We start from the raw sequence: 23,425 nt of genomic DNA, 5'->3' as shown, positions 1-23,425 counted from the left end.
GAGCGAGGAAAAATAACCATGAAACGAAAACCTTCACTGATATGGAAGACAAAATATCGACGCAATTTGAAATCGTTGCCTTTCGAAAAAAGCAATGTCTACCCAGGGAAAATACATGCAAATTGGTTGCTTGCCACATGTCAATTGGCGGGGGATGTGAGAAGAATAAAAACAGTCTCCGAGTATATTTAGCACCTCTCATTTTTACTTATTAACAAGCGTATCATTAGACCCTTTGCATTTTTCCTTAAGAGCCACGCTCTCACCTGCTACACGACAAAAGGGGCTTCGTTTTTTTTCCCTTAGATAAGAGTCTTTGTGTTCTAGAAACAGCGGAATGTTAGCTAATATAAAGGATAGAGGTAATTAAGGCTTTAGCTGGCTGTGAAGCCTCTTTGGCCTGCTCTGTTTCACTTAATTAGCCTACTGGGCAACAGCAATATTCAGGGCCACATTATTATAAGTTTAACCCGGTTGCACAGAGCAATAAGGCTCTGTCAATTAAAGGCACAGAGTCAACACTGTTTTCATTTTACTCTCACTAAATACACCGTTTTCAGGACCCCGAAGCAGTTATTACTGGAAACCCGGTGTTTGCTTTTGTGCTTGATGGCACACGTGTTCATTTTGACCATGGCTGGTTCACCTGCGGCCAGGAAAAAAAAAAAATCTTTGGCAGTCTGGAGAGCTGTGTTTCAGAGATAAGCTGGAAAGTGAATAAGTAGCGCGGGTAAGCTTGCCGGGAAAAAAAAGGTGGAAGACAGAAGAAAAACAAAAAAAGGGGACTTGTCTCTGGCATGTCATAATGCTGTGATAATTACTGAGATGATCCATTTTTAACATAATAAGGATTCCAGTTTATAGGTAATTAGGCATCCCTTTAAGTGAGCACTTCTAAAAGGTGCACTATCCCTCCAATGTCCGCCGCCCTCTCGTTTGGGTTTCTTGGCTTTTGCATTTTGCCTCCAGTTTCCTCTGCACCAAGGCCTCCGTGCCGTTGAAAAGGGGAAGTTTTTACTGAGACGGAGAGAGATAATATTGTTAACTGTTATCTGGCAGTTCATCTTATGATTTTTCAGATTCCGGGTAGCCAGTATATTAGCGTGAGATCTTGGGACTCAGGTTGGTGATTGCCTTTGGAAGCACTACATTAACCTGAGGCTGGCCAGCGCTAGGGCTCTGCTGAACTGTGAGGGAATGTCCCCCCGCATCTTAAATCATTACCAGCGTACACGCATAAAGTTAATCAGGGGCCAGGAGGCAAAAACAGGGCAAACATTCTTCTCCACCAAAGCACATCGCTGGGACAGAGTGTTAGATCAGGAGGCAAGCTAATAATGAGTGGGCAGGATGGGCCCACATACTGAGAGCAATACAGAAAGACCCGCTCAAGGCACAGGAAGGCAACAGCATTGTGTCTGTTATGTGCGAGGGGTTTCGTTTGTTTCTTGTGGCTGCCAGCGAAGAAGCCATCAGCTCTGATTTGCATTCATCATTTTTGTCAATAAAAAGAATAAATGATTACCCCGGGTAGACCCATGCAAATTAGAAGCCTTCACAGACTGACGAGGGCCATTTCACAGACATGGAAATTAACTGGAGCATAGAGTAATAGCAACTGGGGGAATTCTTTCTGCCTTTTTTTTGTCTTCTTCAGACAATTTTCAATTTTTCACTGTTGGGAGAAAGCCCACCTACTCAATATGTATTTATCACAGTTTTTTGCTAAGGAAGTTGAATTAATTAAACCAAAGGTTTAAATAATAAAGTTTTCCATTTATATTCCAATTGATAGGAGTTAAAACAGTGTTTGATCAGGCCTGGGAACATGCAGCAGGTATGGATAGGAAATAGGTTTGAAGCTATGTGGAAGACAATGTGAGGTTGTAAAAAAACAGCCAAGGTGTCCTTCAAACCTCTGATCAAACTGTGCTTTCTCAATTTTGGTACCTATCTTTATAAAGATAGGTGAATTGACTGTAAATGAAATCTATTATTCGAAACAATTTCATGGTCCAAAGAGCAAGCTACTGAACCAATCGAACCATTTTTTTTCTAATACATGCCATTTATGCATGAGTACAGTAAAGCATGATTGAAATAATAACAATAACTTTTGCAGTTCATAAAGGTTTCATCATGGGAATGCCTTTCCCATAGGGTACATATCCAGTACAGATAAACGATTCCGATCTGACACAGCCTGATGTTCCACAGGCTGTGTCAGATAACAGTGCTGTCCCTTTAATGCTTCTTTACTACAGTGGAAGACGTGCCCAAGCCTGAATAGCTCATATGTTTCAGATACACCTTATAAGTATGTGTGACATGAGGCAGCTTGACATACTTGAAAGTCCCAGGGCTTGACCAGCTGCCCATCCATCACAGGGTCATTCCCCTAAATTGATTTCCGTATGGTGAACACAAAGCACAGAGGCAACAACTGGGAAGATGCCTAGGAATTGACCTCACAACTTTCTAAGTGCCAGTGGGGTCACTCTAACCACAGCGCCACTGGGCCAACCTTTTTATGAGTGGGTGACCTAAATCTCTGGGCTAAGTGTCTTTTTTCAGGAGAAACAAAGCTGTAACAAGCTATTCCTTGAGAAGATAGTGTATGAATGAACATGTTAGTAGTGTTTATTGAATTAGTATGGAAAAGCATGCGCCATCATGTCAGCATCTTGTCACCCATCAGAGAAATTATACTCAGAACATGTGCTGTAGTGTTTTTTTTTAATCAACGAGATGCATGTGAAAGTGGCACTGTGCCTCACTAAAGGGTCCTTTTTCCCAGCATGCAATAAGATCAATGGGCTATTTCCTCGAGAGGGCACAGAATTTATTTAGCTGTTAGTGACAGCCAGCATCCGTGGCAGCTATGACAACAGCAAGGCAGGGTGGGGCTTGGCCGGTGAGGGGGACATATTCCATCTCATTAAACAAAGCTACTCAGGGAAAGCCAAGTGGTGGGCATTCTGGATACAGCTTATTTGTCATTCAGCGCCTGATAAAACTATGACTGGGAATTAACCTTACCTGTGACTGCAAATGTGTTAATTTTACAATATATTAACCAACATGATAGTGAATGTGCCCCTAACAGTACTTGAAAAATAATGACCAGATTCAAATGTCTTTTTACAGCACTTTGCGTCATCAGATTTTCTCTGCTCTAGTTTTTCTCTGCATGCTTTTTGACAAAGCCATTGAAAGTCAGAAATGTTTCCAAATCAACCTCCCGGTTACATAAATGGTGTCTCTTCCTGGACCCATTCTGTTACGGTCATAGAGCTTCTTCATATTAAACGTGTTGAGTGTTGAGTTCACTTGGAACAAAGTTTATCTCTGTCTTGATTCTTCATACAATGATAACATAAATCTCTCTCTCTCTATGTATACATATGGTACCAGTCAAAAGTTTGAACACACCTGATTAAGATAATGGGAAACGTGCATTTAAAGAAATTTTGATCTGAAGACTTAAGCTTAAATGCTTGACAAATATAAATAGTAAAGTTGATGCCTATGAAGGAATTTCTTTCCAAAAAAATATTTTTGGATACTTTGAAGAATCTGAAATATAAGACAGTTTTGATGTGTTTATTACTGTTCCGCCTTTTTGGTCATGGAATAATTCCATTTGTGTTATTTCATAGTTTTGATGTCTTTGCTATTATTCTGAAATGTAGAAAATAGTAAAAAATAAAGACTAAAACTTTTGACTGGTACTTTATATATATGACAACTATGATTCTTGTGAAAAACAGAAAGAGATTTAGGGGAATCGATACAGCAGACTTCAATACAGTCCCGTTATACAGGATACCTTTTAAACAGGAAAACAACTCTTATGACATCTTGAGCAACAATCAATGAGACTCAGAGGCTTAGCTAAAATCAACTGCTCCCTAATCAGCTACAAATCAAAATGAATGAACATGTGATGCAAGGAAGTGCTGTCAAAGCGTGAAAGATTTATATTACTGTAACGCTAGCTAGCCAGCCATGTGCTCCAACAATGTGTGCAGATAAAATATAAAGGGAACCGAGAGACAATATTTCAGGGGGAATGTTTTATCATTGTCACAGTACTCCATGCATAATTCTTTTAGATCTTACTTTGAAACAAAAAAGCCTCCAACAGATCAATAATTCATCACATATGAAACTACTGAAAATAATTCTAAGCATTTTTTAAACTGGCTTTTACCTAATTGATCTTATGTGTTTTTTGCCAACCCCCCCCCCCCCCCCTGCCTTTGTTTTATTTGATGCCTGCATTCTTATCACTAATGCTTATGTATTCTTTTTATTTTGTTATTTTAATTAGAGATAGTCAGCATTCTACATTGTTTTCTCAGCATCACCCCTTGATTTTACCATATGGGTGCACTTTAATGTATGAAAGATGCTATACCAACAGTTTCCTCTCATCATTATGATTATTGTCATTTAACTACAATGCAATATATAACTGTGATACAGAACATTACTGATTCATTTGCTGGATTCAGTGGTGCCAGAACAATCCTGTGTTTTTGGATCTGTCAGTGTCTACCCATTCTGCACTCATCCATCCATCCATCCATCCATCTATCTAAGTGATTGAAAACCTATCTCCATCTATCCACCCATTTCTGTCTACCTGTCCATCCATCCATCTATTGATATATCTGTCAGGTGCTCAATGAATTAATAAATCAGTGGATCCGTCGACCTTCATTCAGTCATAGCTCAGTATAGTCCGGTCATATCATATCAGTATATCCTTCAGGTACTTCATATCCGTGTATTATAATGTCTTACGAGAACAAGAAGCATTGCTATGAGACTAAATCTGGAGCTTCACCGTGCATGCAATGGAACCACAGTCCCGCAGAGGAAGAGGGACTTCTAACCCCAAACAGAAGGGCCAGTATTCCTCATACCCTGCACACAGCCCCGGCCCGACTGCCTGGCGGACCAGTGCCCAAAACGCACTTAATTCTCCCTAAATAACTTGGACACTGAAATCACTTATTAGGACACCTTCATTTGGAGGCGAGTCAGTGAGCTGGAGCGTGAATGAGCGCGGCCCCTCAGAAAGCACCGTTGATGTAAATTGATGTACATTTTGCAAGGCAATAAACAGCATAATTTGCCCTGTTTATGCTTATTTAGGAAAATTGCTTATTTGAATCTAAAATGACGGAGGCAGTCAGAGTAACAGCCGAGATTGTTCCGGAAAGATAGCTGAGTGGTTTAGGAAAATATGAAAAGGGGAAGCAGAGAGACGTCAGCATGCACATGCACAATGGCAATTGTCTCCTGCAAGCAGTATTAAACGGAAACTATTTCTGACCACGCTCCAAATCCATCAATTCAGCTATGGTTAAACCATAAACGAGCAAGGAAAATGGCCCATTATCAATCTAACTGCAATGTATTTTTCCTTAATTTAGAGTGTTGCATTTAAGCAAGTGTTATTTTGCTGTTGTTTGTGTTTTGTCTTTATTCTCACTCAGCCATTTTCCTTCCCATTTCAGTGATTTTCAATTGCAAGACGTTGTGTAAATATAGAACATAAGTAACATTTGCCTAAAATCATTAGCCAAACTTAATGATAAGTTAACAGTAAAGTGCACTGTGGAGAGATTGAATATGAGGCCTACTATTGGTCTCCTACGTCTCACCATTGCCATTATACTCACACTAACTCAGATAGAGGATAAACAACAGTGTTCTTATGTGCTACCGCATTACTTTTTGGCATCATGTTGACCTGCTTGTATATAATTTTTACTTAAAGTATTATATTACTAGCAGTTAGCAGACACTCTTATCCAGAGCAACTTACATAAGTCACAATGCTTTTACAATGTCCAATTAGACAGCTGGGTATTTACTGAGGCAATTGTGGGTTAAGTACCTTGCCCAAGGGCACAACAGCAGTACTCCAGTAGGGAATCAAACCAGCAACCTTTCAGTTACAAGTCCTGCCCCTTACTGCTATGCTACACTGCCACCCTTATATTAACTAAATATTACTAACATGGCTGAGTTGCCTTTGGGATACCATCAAGTGCAACATGAACCTCTAAATAAGCATCAATAAATGAATTGCAACAAAATGAATCAAAGTCACTGCTACTTCTATGCACACTAAAGTTTGATATATTTTCCAATAGCATTCAATGCAAATGAGAGAAAAAAGTTTCCCTTTGAATTCACTGTGGAGATAGAAATGACCTTTCAGCTTCAGTAACCTTTTCAAAGCCATTTCATACTTTGCCCACTAATTCAATTCATTTTGGCTAAACCTTGGTATAGAATAGGTTACGCAGTCCAAAGCACTATATTCCTTTCTCGTTAAAAAGGTGTAGCCTATGAATTATCTGTGGAGGACATGATGACTTTGCAAATCTTTTATGTTGAAGTTTCTTCTTTTCAAGTGGGGCTGTAGAGTTGATTTCTTCCATTCTCCTCTCTCTTTGCTGTGGCTCTTTTTTTTTTCGCTGGGTTTGACAGGTTAGTAAGATCTCTCAGGGAAACAGTGCGCAGACAAAATCATTGCTGTCACTAAAAAGCGAGCTTTGATCCGCTCTCTGTATTCATCCTCTTTGTGTGTGCATTTGTCTGTGCGTGTCACGCTCCTTGAAAGCCTCCAGAAAGCACACGTGAATTACAGACTCTCAATCTGACACACCCCCTGTCTCCCTTTTCCCGCTGTCTGGAACTTTGGCTTATATTATCTCGACCAAAATGCTTTCAAAATGTGCACAAAAAAACAGCAAGCTTTGGGGACAGACTTAGGTGGAGGGGGTGTGTGTGTGTGGGGGGGGGTTGGGGGCTCATGAGTTGGTCAGTCAGTCAGATAAAGTGCTTGTTCTGAGTATAGGCTCAGACCCATGATCGAGACATGCCATCAGCCAGCAATTCCTATCAGGGTGGGCTTGTTGGCAGAGTTACATATATTCATTTACATTCATTAATTTATTCATTTATACATATATTCATTTATTCATTTGGCATCCAAAGCGACTTACAAGTGAGGCACAATACAACACAAGTAAAAAGCCATATAAGGAGTCAAGCACTGCATTACCAAGTTTCAATAGTTGGTCAGACAAGGTACAAGCTAGCTGGTAGAGACACGAGATACGAGTGCATGAAACCATAGATTTACTTTTTCTTTGTAAGGAAACAAAGTTTAAGACATAAGAAGCTGCTTTAGGTGGTAGTGTTTCAGGGTCGCAGGGTGCCTGAGAGTGGTAAGACTCTGATGACCTGCAGAGATGTTCCTATCCACCAGCCACAGCTTGCTTCACTGTGGTGCACAGTGCAGTGAGACTAGCCTGATGCAATTGCCAATTCCAACATGTGGGTGAAAAAAGGGGAAAAACTATATATAAAAAAAAAAACTACCATGCAGATATTCTTTGTTAGTCTGCTAAACCCTTGCAAAAATGGGTCTGCCATAAAAAAATATTGATATTAAAATAAAGCCAGGTTATACAAAACAACTGTCCCCCACGTGTTTCCCTTAAAAGGGTGGTGTATTACATTTTTTGTGGCAATATAATATCTTTTTTGGCTGTATGATATATGCTTCCTCTTCGATAGGAATAATCCTTTGCAAGTGGATTAGTTCAGCGTAAGACAAGAGAATGAGAGCGATTGTTTGCCCTGTTAGCCAGTCTTGTGATTATGAGTTTGGGTACCTAGCTTCCGTGTTCAACCAGGAAGATGGTGGTGACTTTTGTTACATATCCTACTGGCTGAAATAGCATGAAATAGCAATGCATGCATCCCTATTGGTTGTACTCTTGGAAATATTTGGAGGCAGAGTTTTAATGTCGACTGTGATCTGATTGGGTAGAATGAACATGTCTCCTTAGAGTGAATACAGGGGGAGCCAACTGTGAGACACATGATGAGTAGTGGAGGATTTGCCATGATTCAGATAAGGAAGAAAACACATATATATAAATAATATAAAATATAAAAGAGGATAATGTCTGTTTTAGCAATGGGCCTAAGTATGCCACTGTCTCTTATGCAATTACAAAAAGCTGGCTTTAACTACAGTGTCATTTGACACTACCACTAATTAGCTACATTCAGACCTTGTCATAGGGCACCATGTACCAGGACGCAGATGTCAAAAAGCAAAAAAAAAAAAAAAAAACCCTCACACAACAAGCTTATTGTTGAGAAATTTTTCAGGCACGCTGTTCATGCTGCTTGCTGGGATGAAATAAATTCGGAAAGGCACAGTGAAAACCCCTCCATGCCTTTGGGTCTCAAATGAAACTAGACAATCATGACATTGGTAAGTGAGAGGACGAGGGCTTGCTTTAAAGTGTCCATTTATTTTGCGGGCCCCACAGCTGTGATCCCCGTAGGTTACGTAAGCTCATGACCCATCCCTTTGTTATCTGCCATCCCTTATACCCTTGGCCCGTTATCTGTCTGAACTGCGGCTGGATATATTTACTGGAAGGCTCCAGGAGAAATTTTATACCTTGATGAAATCCGCACAGTCTGTGAAACAAGAAACCCAATTTATTACAAGGAAAAGGCTCTTGCTGTTCTGCCATGATCCGAACAATGAAAATTACAACATGCCTGATGCAGTGAGAATTAACAAGAAAATAAACCCCCATCTAATACATAGAATCCCCAAAGATCCCTAAATAAATAAATATCAGTGTGTATGTGTGTGTGTGTGTGTGTGTGTGTGTGTGTGTGTGTGTTGGGGGCTGCAATTAGACTGTAAACCACCTCCTACATCACATTTTACATTTACATTTTAAATCTGCTTTTCCATACGTGATTTTATAGATACACTCCAGGATGCATTTTACAATATATTTTACATTGCTATAAGCTGCATGAAAAATGAAACAATGTTTTGTTATATGAAGCACTCATATAAAAACATATTCCATATTTATGTATTCCATAAAACAATTGTTTTATTTTAATACATTCATATTTAAATCTTTATTTGAGAGCTGCAAGACAAACTATCAGTATAGATTCTGCCCATGTGGCCAATTTAAAAGCCATTTCTTCTGAGTATGAAATATAAAGGACTTTCTAAAAATATCTATAAAAGCTGCTTATTCTTTTATTAATGTTCAGTAACTTGCTCCATCAAAAGATCCCATATTAATCAAAGTCTTTATAACTCAGTTTAGAAACACCCAGCCAAAATGTTTTCTGCCAAAACCTTCTGCACCTTCACCAATGTTTCACAGCCTTGCAACCTTTATGTATAATAGTACACCAATAAGTTTGTTCTCAGTTGGTAAACCACTGTCATACTGTATGTTTGCAGCAGGTTAGTCAAAAGATAATTAATGGATAATTAACTTAAAATCATGTCTTCCTACCAATGCAGTTGTTTATTGGAGGAAATACAACACCTTGCTCTCAGCTGAGAACTGTCTCATTGTGGAACTGTACACATCCTGTCCCCGTACTGTCGCTATACTTGCTGTATGCACTTTTGTAAGTCGCTTTGGATAAAAGCATCTGCTAAATAAATAAATGTAAATGTAAATGTAAATGTAAATGAAATCTGCCATATGAAGCTATTAGAGTGCAGTGGAACATGATGCAGTGTTCATGAGAGAGGTAACCTTTACAACAGAATTAGTAAGTGTTGAAGATGTACCTCCACTAACAAAATAACAGAAACCTACTAATCTACAATACCAGCTTGTCAATGCAGTGATGCCCAGCGTATTCAAAACAAACTGCGGTGTTCATTCATACAGTGTTGTGATGTGTATTACTGGATCCGCCTTTCTCTAGCTTTTATCAATGCAATCAATCCATTAAAACTGTCACACCCACCTAGTTATGTACAATGACAGGCTTTCCAATAGGCCATGACAGCACTCCCAATGAGAGTGACAACAGAGTTTGTTTCCAGCTGGTCACTAAGGACACTAAACCCAATCTGGTCATTGGTGTCAATTAAGAAATGAATGAATTTTACTGATAATTACATCAATAGTGATTTCTAATCTTTATCTTGACTGATCAATAGTGGTCTCCAAGTAGATATTTCCAATTTACGTCCATGATATCATCAAGATGGACAAGTGTAACATATATAAGGGACAGCTTAATGAACAGTCACGATGATGTTTTTTGAAAATTCAGAATAACATTGTGATTGTTTCACATCCTTAACAAGATTAAATTAACACAGTTTAGAATTGAAAAGCACAATGTTAAACTTTTCCCACATGCAAATCATCAGAAGCAGTATAAACGTCTGCGAGATTTAGCTCCAGGCAAATGTCTAGTAAAATAAGTAACTTAATTTCTCTTTTCGTATTGAGTTTTGCAACGATACTTTGCCATGGGGTTATAGAACACATAGCCTATATAAATGTAAGTGTGTAAAGCAGGAAAATTAAGTATGAGACCTCTGGTGAATGCAACCAAAGCTATTCAACAGTCTCCAGTCCAGTCTTCTATTGCAATAAATCTGCAGCTAAAACGACACTATAAACATTGTGAGTTGTCAGAAACATTTTTAAAAGGGACAATATTAATGCTAAAGATGACTGAGTTCTTATTATATTGCTTCTTTTTTATTTTAAACATACAGTATAATCTCCCATTTTATATCTTAGAAACAGGTCCTTTAAAATCCTAAAGATACACAGAAAGAATCTCTCTGTTTCAATAAGTAAGATGTAGGCATTTCCAGCGCTGTTTTATTCCTCAGCCTTTTCTATGTTGCTGTTGTTGGCTGTCATTGGGTGTCGTTGTATACGAATCAGAGGCAGTATAACAGACAGAACTTACAACTTACAAACTGCATTTGCTTTAGTTCTATATCAGCGTCACCTTTTTTATCGGTATGAACGCTGGTAATTCCATTGGTGGTTTCAGGGGCAAAGAGACTGACGTTTGCTCGGGTGACTGACCTGCCACACCAGGGGCTCCATGGTGTCGGCGGTGACGGACAGGCAGGCGCTGAGCACGACGGTGTGGGAGAGCGAGGTCAGCACGCTGGCGATGACGGCGTCCCGCATGGAAAAGGGCAGCATGGTGTACACCACGAAGATGATGAAGAGGAAGAAGGAGACCTGGCGGAGAAACGGAGCCAGAGGAGAGACAGGTATCGCGAGATATCACGGGAGATTCAGGGAGATAAACAAGAGCAGAGATTTATGTCAGGAAACCTGGGTGGAGACACAAAGTGCTAAATATCATGTGGGTGCAAACCTTACTGAATGCTAACAAGATAAGAAGTGCATACCTTATAAACTCTGAGGGAATCAACCTAAGTATACCATTAGATACCATTACATACCATTAGAAAACACATGGGACACTGTGTAACTGAAACAATAGCAACTGAAACAAGTTTTGATTGTGGGTAAACATAGACCCTGAAATCCCCTATCCAATTATACATTCCGTGTCTTTGTGTAAACTTTGTGGTCTGCTGGAAATTAAGAAAAAAACATAAGTTTGGCAAACACCCAAAGCACATATATGTTCAGAGGACAAAACATTATACTGCATGCTGTATACTGTAAAGAAATAGGGTAAAAAGTGAACATTAATCCATGGTAAACTGTGACAGTGGAAAACCAAATATAAGCCAAATACTTTAATGTATCATCAGGTGATGTAGTGAAAGTGTCACTGAGGTATTTCCATCTGTGCAGACTTGACAATCTGCACTAATTTGCTTTCTATCCATGCTTTAATTGCAAATGATGAATCATTCCACTAATCGCTCAGAGAAGCACATAGCTTGTTTTAAATACTTGTTAGCATGATGTATCAAAATGATAATTGCAAAATTCAGACAGCAAGCGGCAGACATTTGCTGTAAGTCTTTTGGAGACCATTCAAACAGCAGCATTTTTCCCGTACTCTGTTTTGCTTTAAATTCCTTGGATTTCCAGAAAGCTATTTGCACTCTCCTTTCGCAGTTTGACATCACAAAGAATTTAGCTTTTTTCCCCTTGATTGGGAGCTTAAGAATGGCTCTTCAATTTCATATTGCAATACAGCAGCAGTGCGTGTAATGCATTTCTTGTCCCTTCCACCCCTCCCCCCCAAACACCCCCCCCCCGCCTCCCCACACTGGCTTTTTGAGAGCATCCAAAACAGTGCTGGAGAGTGAGGCCAGCTCATCTGCTGTCCTGCTGAATATAAGAGACCAATGCTCTCTCCTGCTCGGATTGCTGGACGCTGAGCATTACCCCTTTGTGGGTTATTTTCAGAGGATGGGGAGAGGAGGAAGGAAAATTGGACAACAGGCTGGCTTGATTGAGGTCAGCTTACAGAGGGAAAGCTTCACACAGCGCGGAATTTCAAGTGGCAAACTTCACCTTGGCCTGCCTGAACAAAACAATTGCAAACTGCTTCACATTAATCTCTTTGCTAATATAACATTAGAGAAACACTTTATGTAGTGATACGTAAAATGCTTCAAGATGTGGCAATTAATTAATTAGTGACGGACTGATCGAATGTGTTGGCTGCAAATAAAATCTGGTTCATATATCAGTTGCCTGTTTGCTTTTTATCGGAATGGCATTTAATTGGAATACATTTTTTATACATATCTTTAAATGTGGATATGTTTCTTGCTTCTCATTATACATTTCATCCCAACAGTCCATCTCATAATAATCAAGAGACATGTGAATGTGCAATGCTGTTTGTTTGTCATTTTTAGCATGAGAAAAAGCCTTCACCTCGCCTACAATACATCAAACTTGGCTTCAGGATGAAATTAAATAGTAACCGTTATTACCAAGCTCTCGAACCTGCTTCCATTCCATTCATTTAATTTCAGGTAATTCATTGCAGCACAAGGAACAACACATCTCCTTAAACAAATACGAAAATAAAATCTTCAATAAATTAGTGGTGTCCCAAGGCAAAAAAAGTAATTGTTTTTTGAGTCAATAGTAACTTCATGAGGATGCGCACCAATTCATTTATTCAAAGTGCTGGAGGAATGCAGGTAATCCCCTCTGAAATACACAGGTACATAAATTGCCATCTAAAGTGTAAACAGCCACAGTCGTACTCGCATACATACACACATATACAATCACACATGCAGGCATGCACACACACATACACACACCCACAGAATCACATCTGTAGCAGTAACCAAGGAAACAGGGTACATTCTACAGGGTACAGCTCCCTGGTGTGGTACATTGAGCCAACATAGGCTTTTGTTGTTTCCCACAGCCGACTGGTTAGAACTCAGACATTCAAATTCAAAGCCTTTCTTGACCAAAAAAAGTCATCTTGGACCTGTGCTGTCTCCACGTGTAAAAAAGAATCTCCTGATAACCACAAGCCCCATAATGCCACATCAACGGGCACGATCGTGTAAAATCTTGATTCAATTTGCAGCTGGTCCCCGCTTTGCCTGTGTACTGCTGTGCAATCCAACGCTGGTAACTGAATTATGTGATGAGAGAAAATGGAGACTGGAAAAAATTACAGCCGGTGTGTGATCATCTATTTTATGCTCTAATGCAGTTATAAAAAGCGATGCCCTCCACACTGTGGATGTCTCTTGTAAATAAGCAACTAAGTGGCTTTCCTATGGCCCATTTCAGGACGGTAATTACTGCTTTGCGACGTATCACGTCTTCATAACAATTAACGGCAGGCCCATAAAACAAAGTACGGAGACAGTATACAATTACCTCACCTCAAATAGTACTGATGGACTTTATGTCCCGGCGCAAATATCAGTTTCACTCCAAATGAAATGCTTAGTGTGGTGCTGTCACAAATGGCCTGACTTGGTGTGGAGCATGTAGACTGCAGCACATAATAATTCCATTGATAACCTTGAGTGATAACTATTGTAACTGTGCTGCTGCATGTTGCTGGCATATGAATTATGGGCCTATGTCACCAATCATGTCACTAGTCATCATATGTAATTTGCCATCATCAAATGTAATATGACATCATATGTAAGTTGCTAAATATGAATTACAAAAAATTGCCAGGATTTTTAAAAACTAATTTAGGCTAAATCTGAGTATTTATTCTCACATTAGATGGTACCCTAAATGTACCTTTACTCAGATTTTTTTTATTACTTTAAATAACTTCAATGATTTAAATTTTTAAATAAGTCATTTAAATCTGATTTTAGATTTACAATATAATTAGATTGTTAGATTTAATATAACATTGAAACATTCCTTTCTGAATCCAAAAAATTATTTTATAGGCTCAAGATTAAGATATAACCTAAATATTGATTTTTAAACACATTTTTAACACATGTGATTTAAATATTCACAAAAATGTATCTGAAATGCATTTAAGTTTTTAAAGTATACAATTATATATTAATATTCGAATCCAAAGATTTGAAAAGATTTAGGGTGCCGTTAAATGTTAACAAAATCACCAATAGAAACATTAGATTTAGCAAAGATAATGTTTACTTTACTCATTCATTAGAAAGGCCCAAACTCCTGCATAGTGCTATTGTTGTCAAATTAAAACACTGCAAGGTGCAGATGAAGTTTTGTTTTTCTATTTTCTCCTCTAGCTTAAATGGTGTCTTATAAGCGTGGCCAAAGATGAATTGATTCCTCACAAGCAGACAGAATGTATTGATTGTCACAATGCACACTGGCTGCATCAACACTCTCCAATGCAGTGGTCTTTCCTGTCCTGTGTTTTCAAAGTTTAAAAGAAAAGACTCTCATTTGGTAAACTCGGCACCAAGACAAACCTCCGGTTTAGGAAAATAGGCTCTGATTATGAGCGCCTCTGTGCAGTGTGATGGAAGTGCCCCGCTGGCTGGACAGCACTAGGAAAATTTCAATGGCTGCATCTGTTACTATGCAGAAAATGCCCTGGACTCAGCAAGCATCAGGCATTGAGAAAAATCACGGACGGAAAGGAAACATCGTTCACTCTATCTTGGCGCAGCTGCAAAGTGGAAGTGCCTCTTGTCAATATTCATAACGATGTATCACCGCGTGTAAAGTAAACAGCTGTTGCGGTTGCTGGCATATTTTCTACCTGTTCCAAGCCAGTGGGATGCACACAGCACGGTTACCGCAGACTGCGGACAAAATGTTTTTAATTGGGAAGAAAAAGTGTGTTTTGTTTGGGAGGCCTTAATGGGCATTTCCTCCATAATTACCAGAGACGGTGCCGTGGAAACGTGGAAATGTAACCTATAAGAAACTAAGAGGAAGCAATTTCAATTGCCCATCAAGTCTGCCTCAGTGTTGATCCTTCCAAGCAGTGCAAAGAATTCCAGCAACCCTGGTTACTCTTTCATGCCTTGGAGTGTCGGTGCTCTCAGCTTGGGCAGCTGCTGTTTCAGTAAGAATATCTCTCCCTTGTGAGGATCTGTGGCCTGCATCACAACCTCAGTGTGCCTCAGATTTCCCTCTGCAGATTCTGCGGCCTTGAGTGGGTCGCTGGGCAACTGTGGATGCAATTGGATTGGGGAAGAAAGTACTGATGGTCTCTGTACCACGGTAAATGGACAGTCAGGGAAGGCCTGCACTCCCGGCCTTCAGGAGCGGTCAAATCTTCTGTTGCAATTGGCTTTTGACCTCTGTGTAACCTCTGCGATGTCTGACATCAAAGCCCAAGACCACAGAGATTCTTAGTTCTTAGATTCTTAGTTTCTTAATGAGTCAATGATATTCGAGGTTGCAATGGCTCCAAGTGTTTAGATTGCACAGGTTCAAGAGGAGCCTTTGACACATTTATGTATTTGCTCAAGTTTATTTCTACATATAGCGAGTTGCTTTTTTTTATTGATGTAGCTTCTCAAAGCTATCACACAAGCATGCAAAAGTGTGTCTATTTTTTCACTATGCTCCTTAAGGGCTCAGTACATTTTGCAAGAAGTTTGTGCTGTCAATTAAAGTGACAAAGCCTGAAAACCAGCCATGAATCATGGATCAGTTCATTCAGAGATGTTCTTCACTCACTATGGCAGTGATGTCATTGGCTACCAGAAGAAGAAGAAATCTCTCTAATGGAGCATAACCACTCCTTTTGGATTCAGTGTGTCTTGGCAACTTCATAGAATTCATCAAGATGTAATTTTGCATGTGTAAAACTGGAAAGACCATGGTTTTTCTTCCTTAACACCAGCGATCTATGAAAAATTCAACAACTCAAAGAGAAATTGTGGTTGCTTGAGATTAAAAAGGTATTATACTGGACAGTTAATTAGCTGAAGATAAATGTGGTGCCTGGTTTCTTCTGGAGCAGAACAGACAGAAGTGATCAGAATATAATACTTATAAATAATTTAAGATTAATATGCGCTTGCAGTCTGGTCCTGGTGAAACAAAAATGTCTAGAAGAGATCAGAGTGGGAGAGAGAGGATGAGCAGGTAGATATAGAACTAATGGGAACTATATGATCTCTTACAGATATCTTCCTCAAAACATAATATATTCCTACTTATGTTGGAAGTTATTGTGAGAGGCTCCGGTTGGCAGTGTGCAATGGCATTGTTAAATGTTACAGGTTACATTTAGTGATTTTAGAATAATGAACTGTCCAACTTGAATACAAATGTATTTTTTTCTCAGTTCATTGGAAGAGGCATTTTAACACGTAGTTAAAGATTAGAGTTAAAGTGTTAGAAACCGATTTCAACTATATATGCATGACTGTTCTGAGATACAGTATATAAACAGCAGCCACAGTGATACAAATTAAGTGAAGTTCAGGATGAAGGACCACAACAGAACAACTGACAATAGCAGCAGCAACAACAGCAACAATCTTGAAAAATATTGCTTACACCATTGTATTGTGTTCATAGATGATAGCACTTTTGTCATAAATTTAAACAATAAATATGTCTGGAAGAATATCTGGAAGCATCAGTGTGAGAAATAGTTATCATGTAACTCGAGAAATATCATTTCCCTGCACATATAGATAAGGTTTGAGAAGCAATGAGTTTTTGAACACCATATCACACAATAACAAAAGGAATAAGTCATGTGACATTTGGTTAGATTTAAAGAAACATTGTCATTTGCAAAAACAGCACCCACTGCAGTGATCCAGCACAGTGATAATCACACATGCAGAATACTTTTGACACAGGTCAAGGGTTGGAGTGAATGAATCAACACCTTTTTCTCCTACCATGCTTAAAGGGTCTCTGAGGCTGTTCTGTGGAAATGCAGCTGTAGGTTTACCATGTAAGAGTCATTGCTATATGCACGTCAGTTTAAAGCTTGAAATTATTTTAAGTTTTCATGGCAAAAATCAGTACTATAAGCTTCTTTTACAACAAACCCAGGTCATGTTTAATTGGTTTCCAAGAATACTTGCCAAGACAGTAACTCTCACAGGACAGGTTTATAAATACTTTCAATGTCCAAGCAAACACTTTCTCTGGGCTTCAGTTTTCTCACAGCTCAGCACAAAGCACCTGGTAAATTAATGTTTTTTGTTTGTTTTTTTTTTTTAATTAAATTATTTTGCAAGACACCTCATGCAGACAATGGATGAACAAACAGGGATGGCCACCACTGCCCTTTCAAATGACACGCTTGTCCTACCTGGTCCCAGGGACAGATGATGCCTCCAAAAAACATAAACAGGTAACCCATGGCAACCAGGCAGCCCCAGATCACCAGGGAGAAAAGACGCAGGAGCTTCTTGAAGATTGATTCAATGCAGACCAGAACGAAGATCGTTAGAAAAATCGCCAGAGCCGTGGGGACGGTGATCAAGAACGCCATGTGGTCTTCGATATCCTGTGGGCGAATGTGAAAAAGCGGTCATACACAAAGCTCTTCCATGAACTTGGCCACCTCAGCTGGCGCTTGTCACAATTTAATCTGCTCCCCTGAAGGCCCAATGCCTGGCTATTTTATAGGCCCTCGGGGACCAGGGCCTGGGTGCCGGTGGAAGAGGACCTGTAGTGTTGGGAGCGCACCAGCAGAACGAAACGGTTTACCCCAGCACTTTGTTATGCAGGCCTACTCAGAATTCACAATGCGGAGCAGTGGCAGCAAAAGTAGCTGTAACTCAAGCACAGCAACTCATGCAAAATGAGTGAAAAGTGGACTCTTGGGCTTCGCCAATGAAAGGAAGACAACAAAGCTGTAGATAAACACTGGGAGTGAACCCGAGCATCCATGGCTGCTCTAGCTCTCCTGCAGAAAGCCCGCCACGTGCAGGCCTGACGCCTCCCTCCGGCTGTAGGCATACGCCAGACTCTCTGACCTCCCCTATTCGATCATGACGCCAAACCCCCAGCTCAACCCTCGCCTTTTTGATTCAAAAGCTTCATCTCAGGGGAGATTGGGTTCTTGTCAAGATCTGACAGTTAAGATGCATACATATATGGAATACCTTCAAAAAAAAAAAGCTTTTCCTTTCTCTCGTGGCCAGCACATTGAGAATTCAAACGTTTCAAAGCCCGAGTGACCTTTCTTTAGGGCACCGTAACGCTCTTTGTACGAAGGATAGCTGGAAGCTGGGTTTGAGTCTGCACAGCTCACAAGGCGGTTGGTTATGATGATTTCCTTGCAAGCAGAAAAATGTCAAGGCAGTGTCTACCCACGGGGCCGTTTAACTGGACTTGTTAAAGATGAGACACGAGCAATGTATTCTTTCACCTTCTCTGTCTGAGTAAATTACTTTAAACAGCAGTTAACTTGGAGCACCAGAGGAAAGATCAGGTGGAGGTAGATTCATAAAGCATAGCCTTCAAAAGCTGACTGGGACAGAGCTCAGTTTACATCTGACAATTTCAGATTTAAAGTGTGGTAAATGAACAATTTGTGTTAAATTCATCACACTGCTTTATGAACGTGAATCCCCTGGCTACGCAACATTATTTTACTCAGAATTTTAGAGCTGTAAGAATGTTGCCTACAATCACAGCCTAACGTCAGAGGCATCATCAAAAATGACAAAACAGACTGCTTATTCGCCATCAGAAAAACGTTGTGGAATCACGTTAACAGAAGACAAGTCATCCATCAGCAACAAACAGAATAACAATATTAGGGCTTTGGAATGATTACTTCAAGGAGACTGTGACACCAATGCAGACACTTGAAGAAAATCTGTTTAAAGTTTGCAGTAACAAGGTATATATTTGTGTAACACTGTCATTCAGTTAAAACAAGTAGAGTGGGTACTTCAGGTAACACATCACAGGTAATGCATAACCTCATTTATATATGTACAACGGAGTTATGCAAGTGCAAACGGTTTCGTATAACACATGCATAAACATGCACACAGTGATCTAGGGGCTATATGGCCCTTAATAAATGTATTCACTGATTTACATATTTCATGAACTGTGTCTGAAACTGCTGAATGTTTGTCCACAGTAAATACATATTAAACCCTGAGGACCAGCATGCCTGAAAGATCCAGGCTTCATATATATTGTATAATCTCTGGCTGTCAGTTGCAATGTGCGTCAGAGCACATTGAAAGGAGAAAAAAGAGATTCTTTTAAGGTGATGTCGGGAGGCACATCACAACATCCAGAACATAACAACATACGCACTGTTGCATTTTCATTTAGCCATTTGGCAGATGCTCTTACCCAGAGAGAAGCAAAGCAAAGGCAAATAAGAGCATATAATGAAGCCTAATGAACAACAGTATGTACATAAAATTCCAGGCCAGAGTCCTGTTCTTGTTGAAAATACAAATGAAATAATAAAGTAACAATAGGAGCACAGGGTGTTCAGTGCCATCACTTAATGGAGAAACAGGTGAACAAGGTCACCATGGTAGATCATGTGAAATAATGACATGAATCTCATCATCTCTGATAGAGTAGGTCGATCTGTGTTCCCATCGTTATGATTTGTGCAACCACATAGACCATACAACGCTATGCATGTTTCTATAAGGTTATGGCAATGTTACACATCTATCCAGACAATGGTTAGACATGGTCATCACGCAACTCATTTCATTTTCCCATTAACCAGCCCCACAACATGGAACAGTTATGAGAACGCAGATGCAACATTGTTACATCCTGAAGGATGCACATGAATGTAGTTTATGATCAATATAATCAGCTCGGCTTTTTTTTTCTGTCATCCAGTACAGATATGCTGCATTCAGTCAGTTTACTGTGTTCTTTGTAGTGACTGGCTCACACATGAGATAAACACAAACTCTAAAGGCCAACATTTGAAGTCACACTCTGAACACTTCGATCATTTACAATGCCTTCCCTAACATTTAATTCATGTACGTCACTGTTCCTATTTAGGAAACCTAAATCAGCAACACCCCCTATCAGCATCTATGTGTATTTATGATGGCTGAAATCGTTCCTTTTCCGCTGTGCAGGGGCACCTCTATTACTGGACGCCCGTTCAATTTCACAAAGACCGCAATTCCTTCAGATTTAAGATTACAAAACAGGCGGCCAAATTTAGAAGAAACAAGAGAAGTCGTTAATTGGGTCAGAATAATTGCTTCCGAATGAAGCCGCATCCTGCAGAATCCTCCATCATTCTGAATTAGCGGGGTCTGCTGGAGCCTGCAACGCCACCGTCTCTGCTGATAATCAGATTGATCCCACCCCCCCACCCCACCTCGTTTTCTGGCACCATTATCGCACTTTTGCAGGGCCCGGCGTACAGTAGCCAGGTGCCCTCTTTGCAAATTGAACACAATCAATGAGTTACTGAAGTCAGACCGCGGGTGCCGCAATTGCCTCTCGCAACAGGGGGGCTCCTGTAGGCGTGCTTTGGACTGAAAGAAAATGGGTGCGTCTCATTTCACAGAATCAATGGTGGAAAAAAAACTGCCAACCAGAGCCGAACAGCCTGCCTCGGACCAAGGAGCAAACGTGTGGGACAAAAGGAAGCAAAAACACGTCCGTGTTCCCCCGAAAGTTGCGGTTCAGCATTTGCAAACAAGGACACAATTTTACCCACTGCTACCGCTACCGGCACTGCTTTGGTTTTCAAACTCTTTGTACAGCCGTGGGCTTGTGTACATGTAAACTTGCATACATGTCTGGGAAGCAAAAGCCCTCATATGCAGCTCCCCCCCCACTATAACAGGCCTTTGAATCGAACAACAAATACCACTCGAGTTTAAACATCACTTATGCTTCATTACCTATATTTAAATGTGTTACATAAAAAGGCTTGTGCATGAACAGCAAAGGTGACTGTGAGTCAATGGTCACTTACTTGTTCAACACAGTGTGTAAAGTGGATAATTGATCCCTTTGTTGTTGTGTTTACAGGAGAATTCCACGCCAAGTGTTAATCATTTACATCATGCGTGTCCATATATTATCAGGCTGAAGTGGAATTCATTTAAATCCACATTTTTATCAGTTCATTCCCTCTCGAGGCTGTGTTTTTCAATTAAGTAAAATGACTGCTGTGTAAATGCTCAACATAAGGTTTTCTATGGGAATAAGAGTCACAGAGGAACAGGAGAGAAAATTCTGGCTGTGACTAATTGTAATGTTTTGCTAAAAAAAAAAAAAAACAACATCCAAAGTGATATTGACATTCTGAGGTATTACGCTGTTGAAGGTAATGAATGGAGTTATGTTATCGACAAGCTCATTGATTTTAAATCTGTGATGGATTTGTAATGCATCATTAAGCGTATCTCATTCTGCTGGTTTTCCAATTTTTTCCACGCTTGTTTTGCCATCCATTGCAAAGCCTTTTTAATCAATCCACTCGATGGATTAAAACTAAATTTAAAAAAAAGCAGGAGCACAAGAAAACAAAGGGAACAGAGGAAAAATCCCCCTGCTGAGATGGCATGGATATAATCGCAATGCAAAAAAGCAGAGAAAATATCACAATAAAAATGGATTATGAGGCAGTTCACTCTTAAATTTTAATATGGGCTGTTGTGATGTAAACATTAAAAGTCTGAATCACTGTCCATGCCTTGGATTCTAGCATTTCCCTTATGCTGTAACATAACTGTGGTGTAGCGACATGAAAAAGGATTTTACAGAATAGGATAGCTAAGACTTTTCACTGTGCTTGTCTCTGCAAATTATAAACCTGCTCTGGTGAACTGGCAAGCCCAGCGGTGTTATTGAATAAATATCTTCCAGTTCCCTATTTCTGATCTTGCGTCAGACTCCTTCTCAACTTTCTGGCACTGAATGTTCACTTGTTCTTTCGCATCGGGAGAATACACCTACAGAAAGCACTTTATTTAACAACATCAAGCTGTTTATGTTTGCCTCAATATGTGTGTTCCTGCACGTCTGTGTCTGTGCGTCTGCGTGTGACTGAGTGAGTGTGTGTGTATGTATCCGTATGTGTGTATGTGTGTGTGTGTGTGTGTGTCTACCTGTCCTCGTGTCTGTTTGTCCAGCAACACCCTCCCCAGCCAGGCACCCACTCAACCTGAAACACAGCACAGCTCAAAAGACACAGCAGCTCTTTTCAGCTCAACCGCCCCGTTACGAGTTAAATGAAGTGTGTGCCCAAAAAAGGAAGCCGGTCCTTTTCACAGTCATTTCATCCCATTAGTGCCACGGAGCGCAGATTCTTACCAGCCCAGAGGCGAAGAACACGGCCAGCAGAGCCAGGCAGGCTCCCATCACTATGAGCAGCAGGAACACGATGAGCGGGTGCTGCTGGCTCATGCAGTAGTAGGACTCGTACAGCCAGTCGGTGGACTTCTGCTTCCCCCCCAACACCCCGCCGCCGCCGCCGCCACTCTCTGGCCTCTCCAGCAGGTAGCGTCTCCCGCGCATCGCCTTGCCCCACGCAGAGACCGGCCCGTCGTCCCCCCGGCCGCCGTCCCCCTCCGCCAGCTCCTTCAGATGCAGCGCGGCTGCACGGGTCCCGCACGCGGGCGGGAGCGCAGGAGATGCACACCGCAGCATTGTCCAGGCAACATGTTTGGAACTGGAATGAGGAGAGGGGACTCGGGGAGAGAGAGAGGGAGGGAGAGAGAGAGAGAGAGAGAGAGAGAGAGCTGGAGAGGGGGGGAGAGAGTGGTGAGAGAGAGAGAGAGAGAGAGAGCGAGAAATTGTCAGAGACGGGGAGGGAGGGAGAGCAGAGAGAGAGATGGAGAGTGAAAAGAAGAGAGAGGGGGAGAGAGAGGGAGAGAAAGAGGGAGACGGGGGGGGGGGGGGGGGGGTAGAGTTTACTACAGCTGCACTAATGTGTGATGCACGACAGAAAGTACTTTTCCAAGCCCTCGCAGAGTGTGATGAATGGCGGTCTTTTTTCACCCGTTGTCTGGAGAGTCCGTGGCAGAGAGAGTGAGAAATGAGAGGAATCCGCTCAATCATTTCTTTGTGTAATTCCAAGAACATGCATGCGTGATCGCCGTGCCTTGCCGTATTACATTTAATTTCTGCCTCTCTGCAGTATTTACGGACTCCCTTTCACTCCTCATTGTGTACCTGTCCGCTATCTGACA

At 40.6% G+C, this 23,425-nt stretch overlaps 1 protein-coding gene across 1 annotated transcript in view; it reads right to left on the bottom strand.

Annotated features, from left to right (window-relative positions):
* The window catches only part of adcy2b (adenylate cyclase 2b (brain)), a 62,022-nt gene extending 39,127 nt beyond the window's left edge, over positions 1-22,895 (bottom strand). The window contains exons 1-3 of the mRNA XM_036555364.1: positions 22,548-22,895; positions 17,575-17,772; positions 10,935-11,096 (exon numbers count right to left, since the gene is read on the bottom strand). Coding sequence (XP_036411257.1) covers positions 10,935-11,096; positions 17,575-17,772; positions 22,548-22,883 — 696 coding nt within the window. The 5' untranslated portion in view covers positions 22,884-22,895. The remainder of the gene's footprint in view (positions 1-10,934; positions 11,097-17,574; positions 17,773-22,547) is intronic.
* Positions 22,896-23,425: the final 530 nt, after the last annotated feature.

Source organism: Megalops cyprinoides, chromosome 21, assembly GCF_013368585.1.
Source record: "Megalops cyprinoides isolate fMegCyp1 chromosome 21, fMegCyp1.pri, whole genome shotgun sequence".
Taxonomy (NCBI): domain Eukaryota; kingdom Metazoa; phylum Chordata; class Actinopteri; order Elopiformes; family Megalopidae; genus Megalops; species Megalops cyprinoides.
Note: the sequence above shows the minus strand (reverse complement) of the source record. Positions and strands in the feature narration are given on the sequence as shown.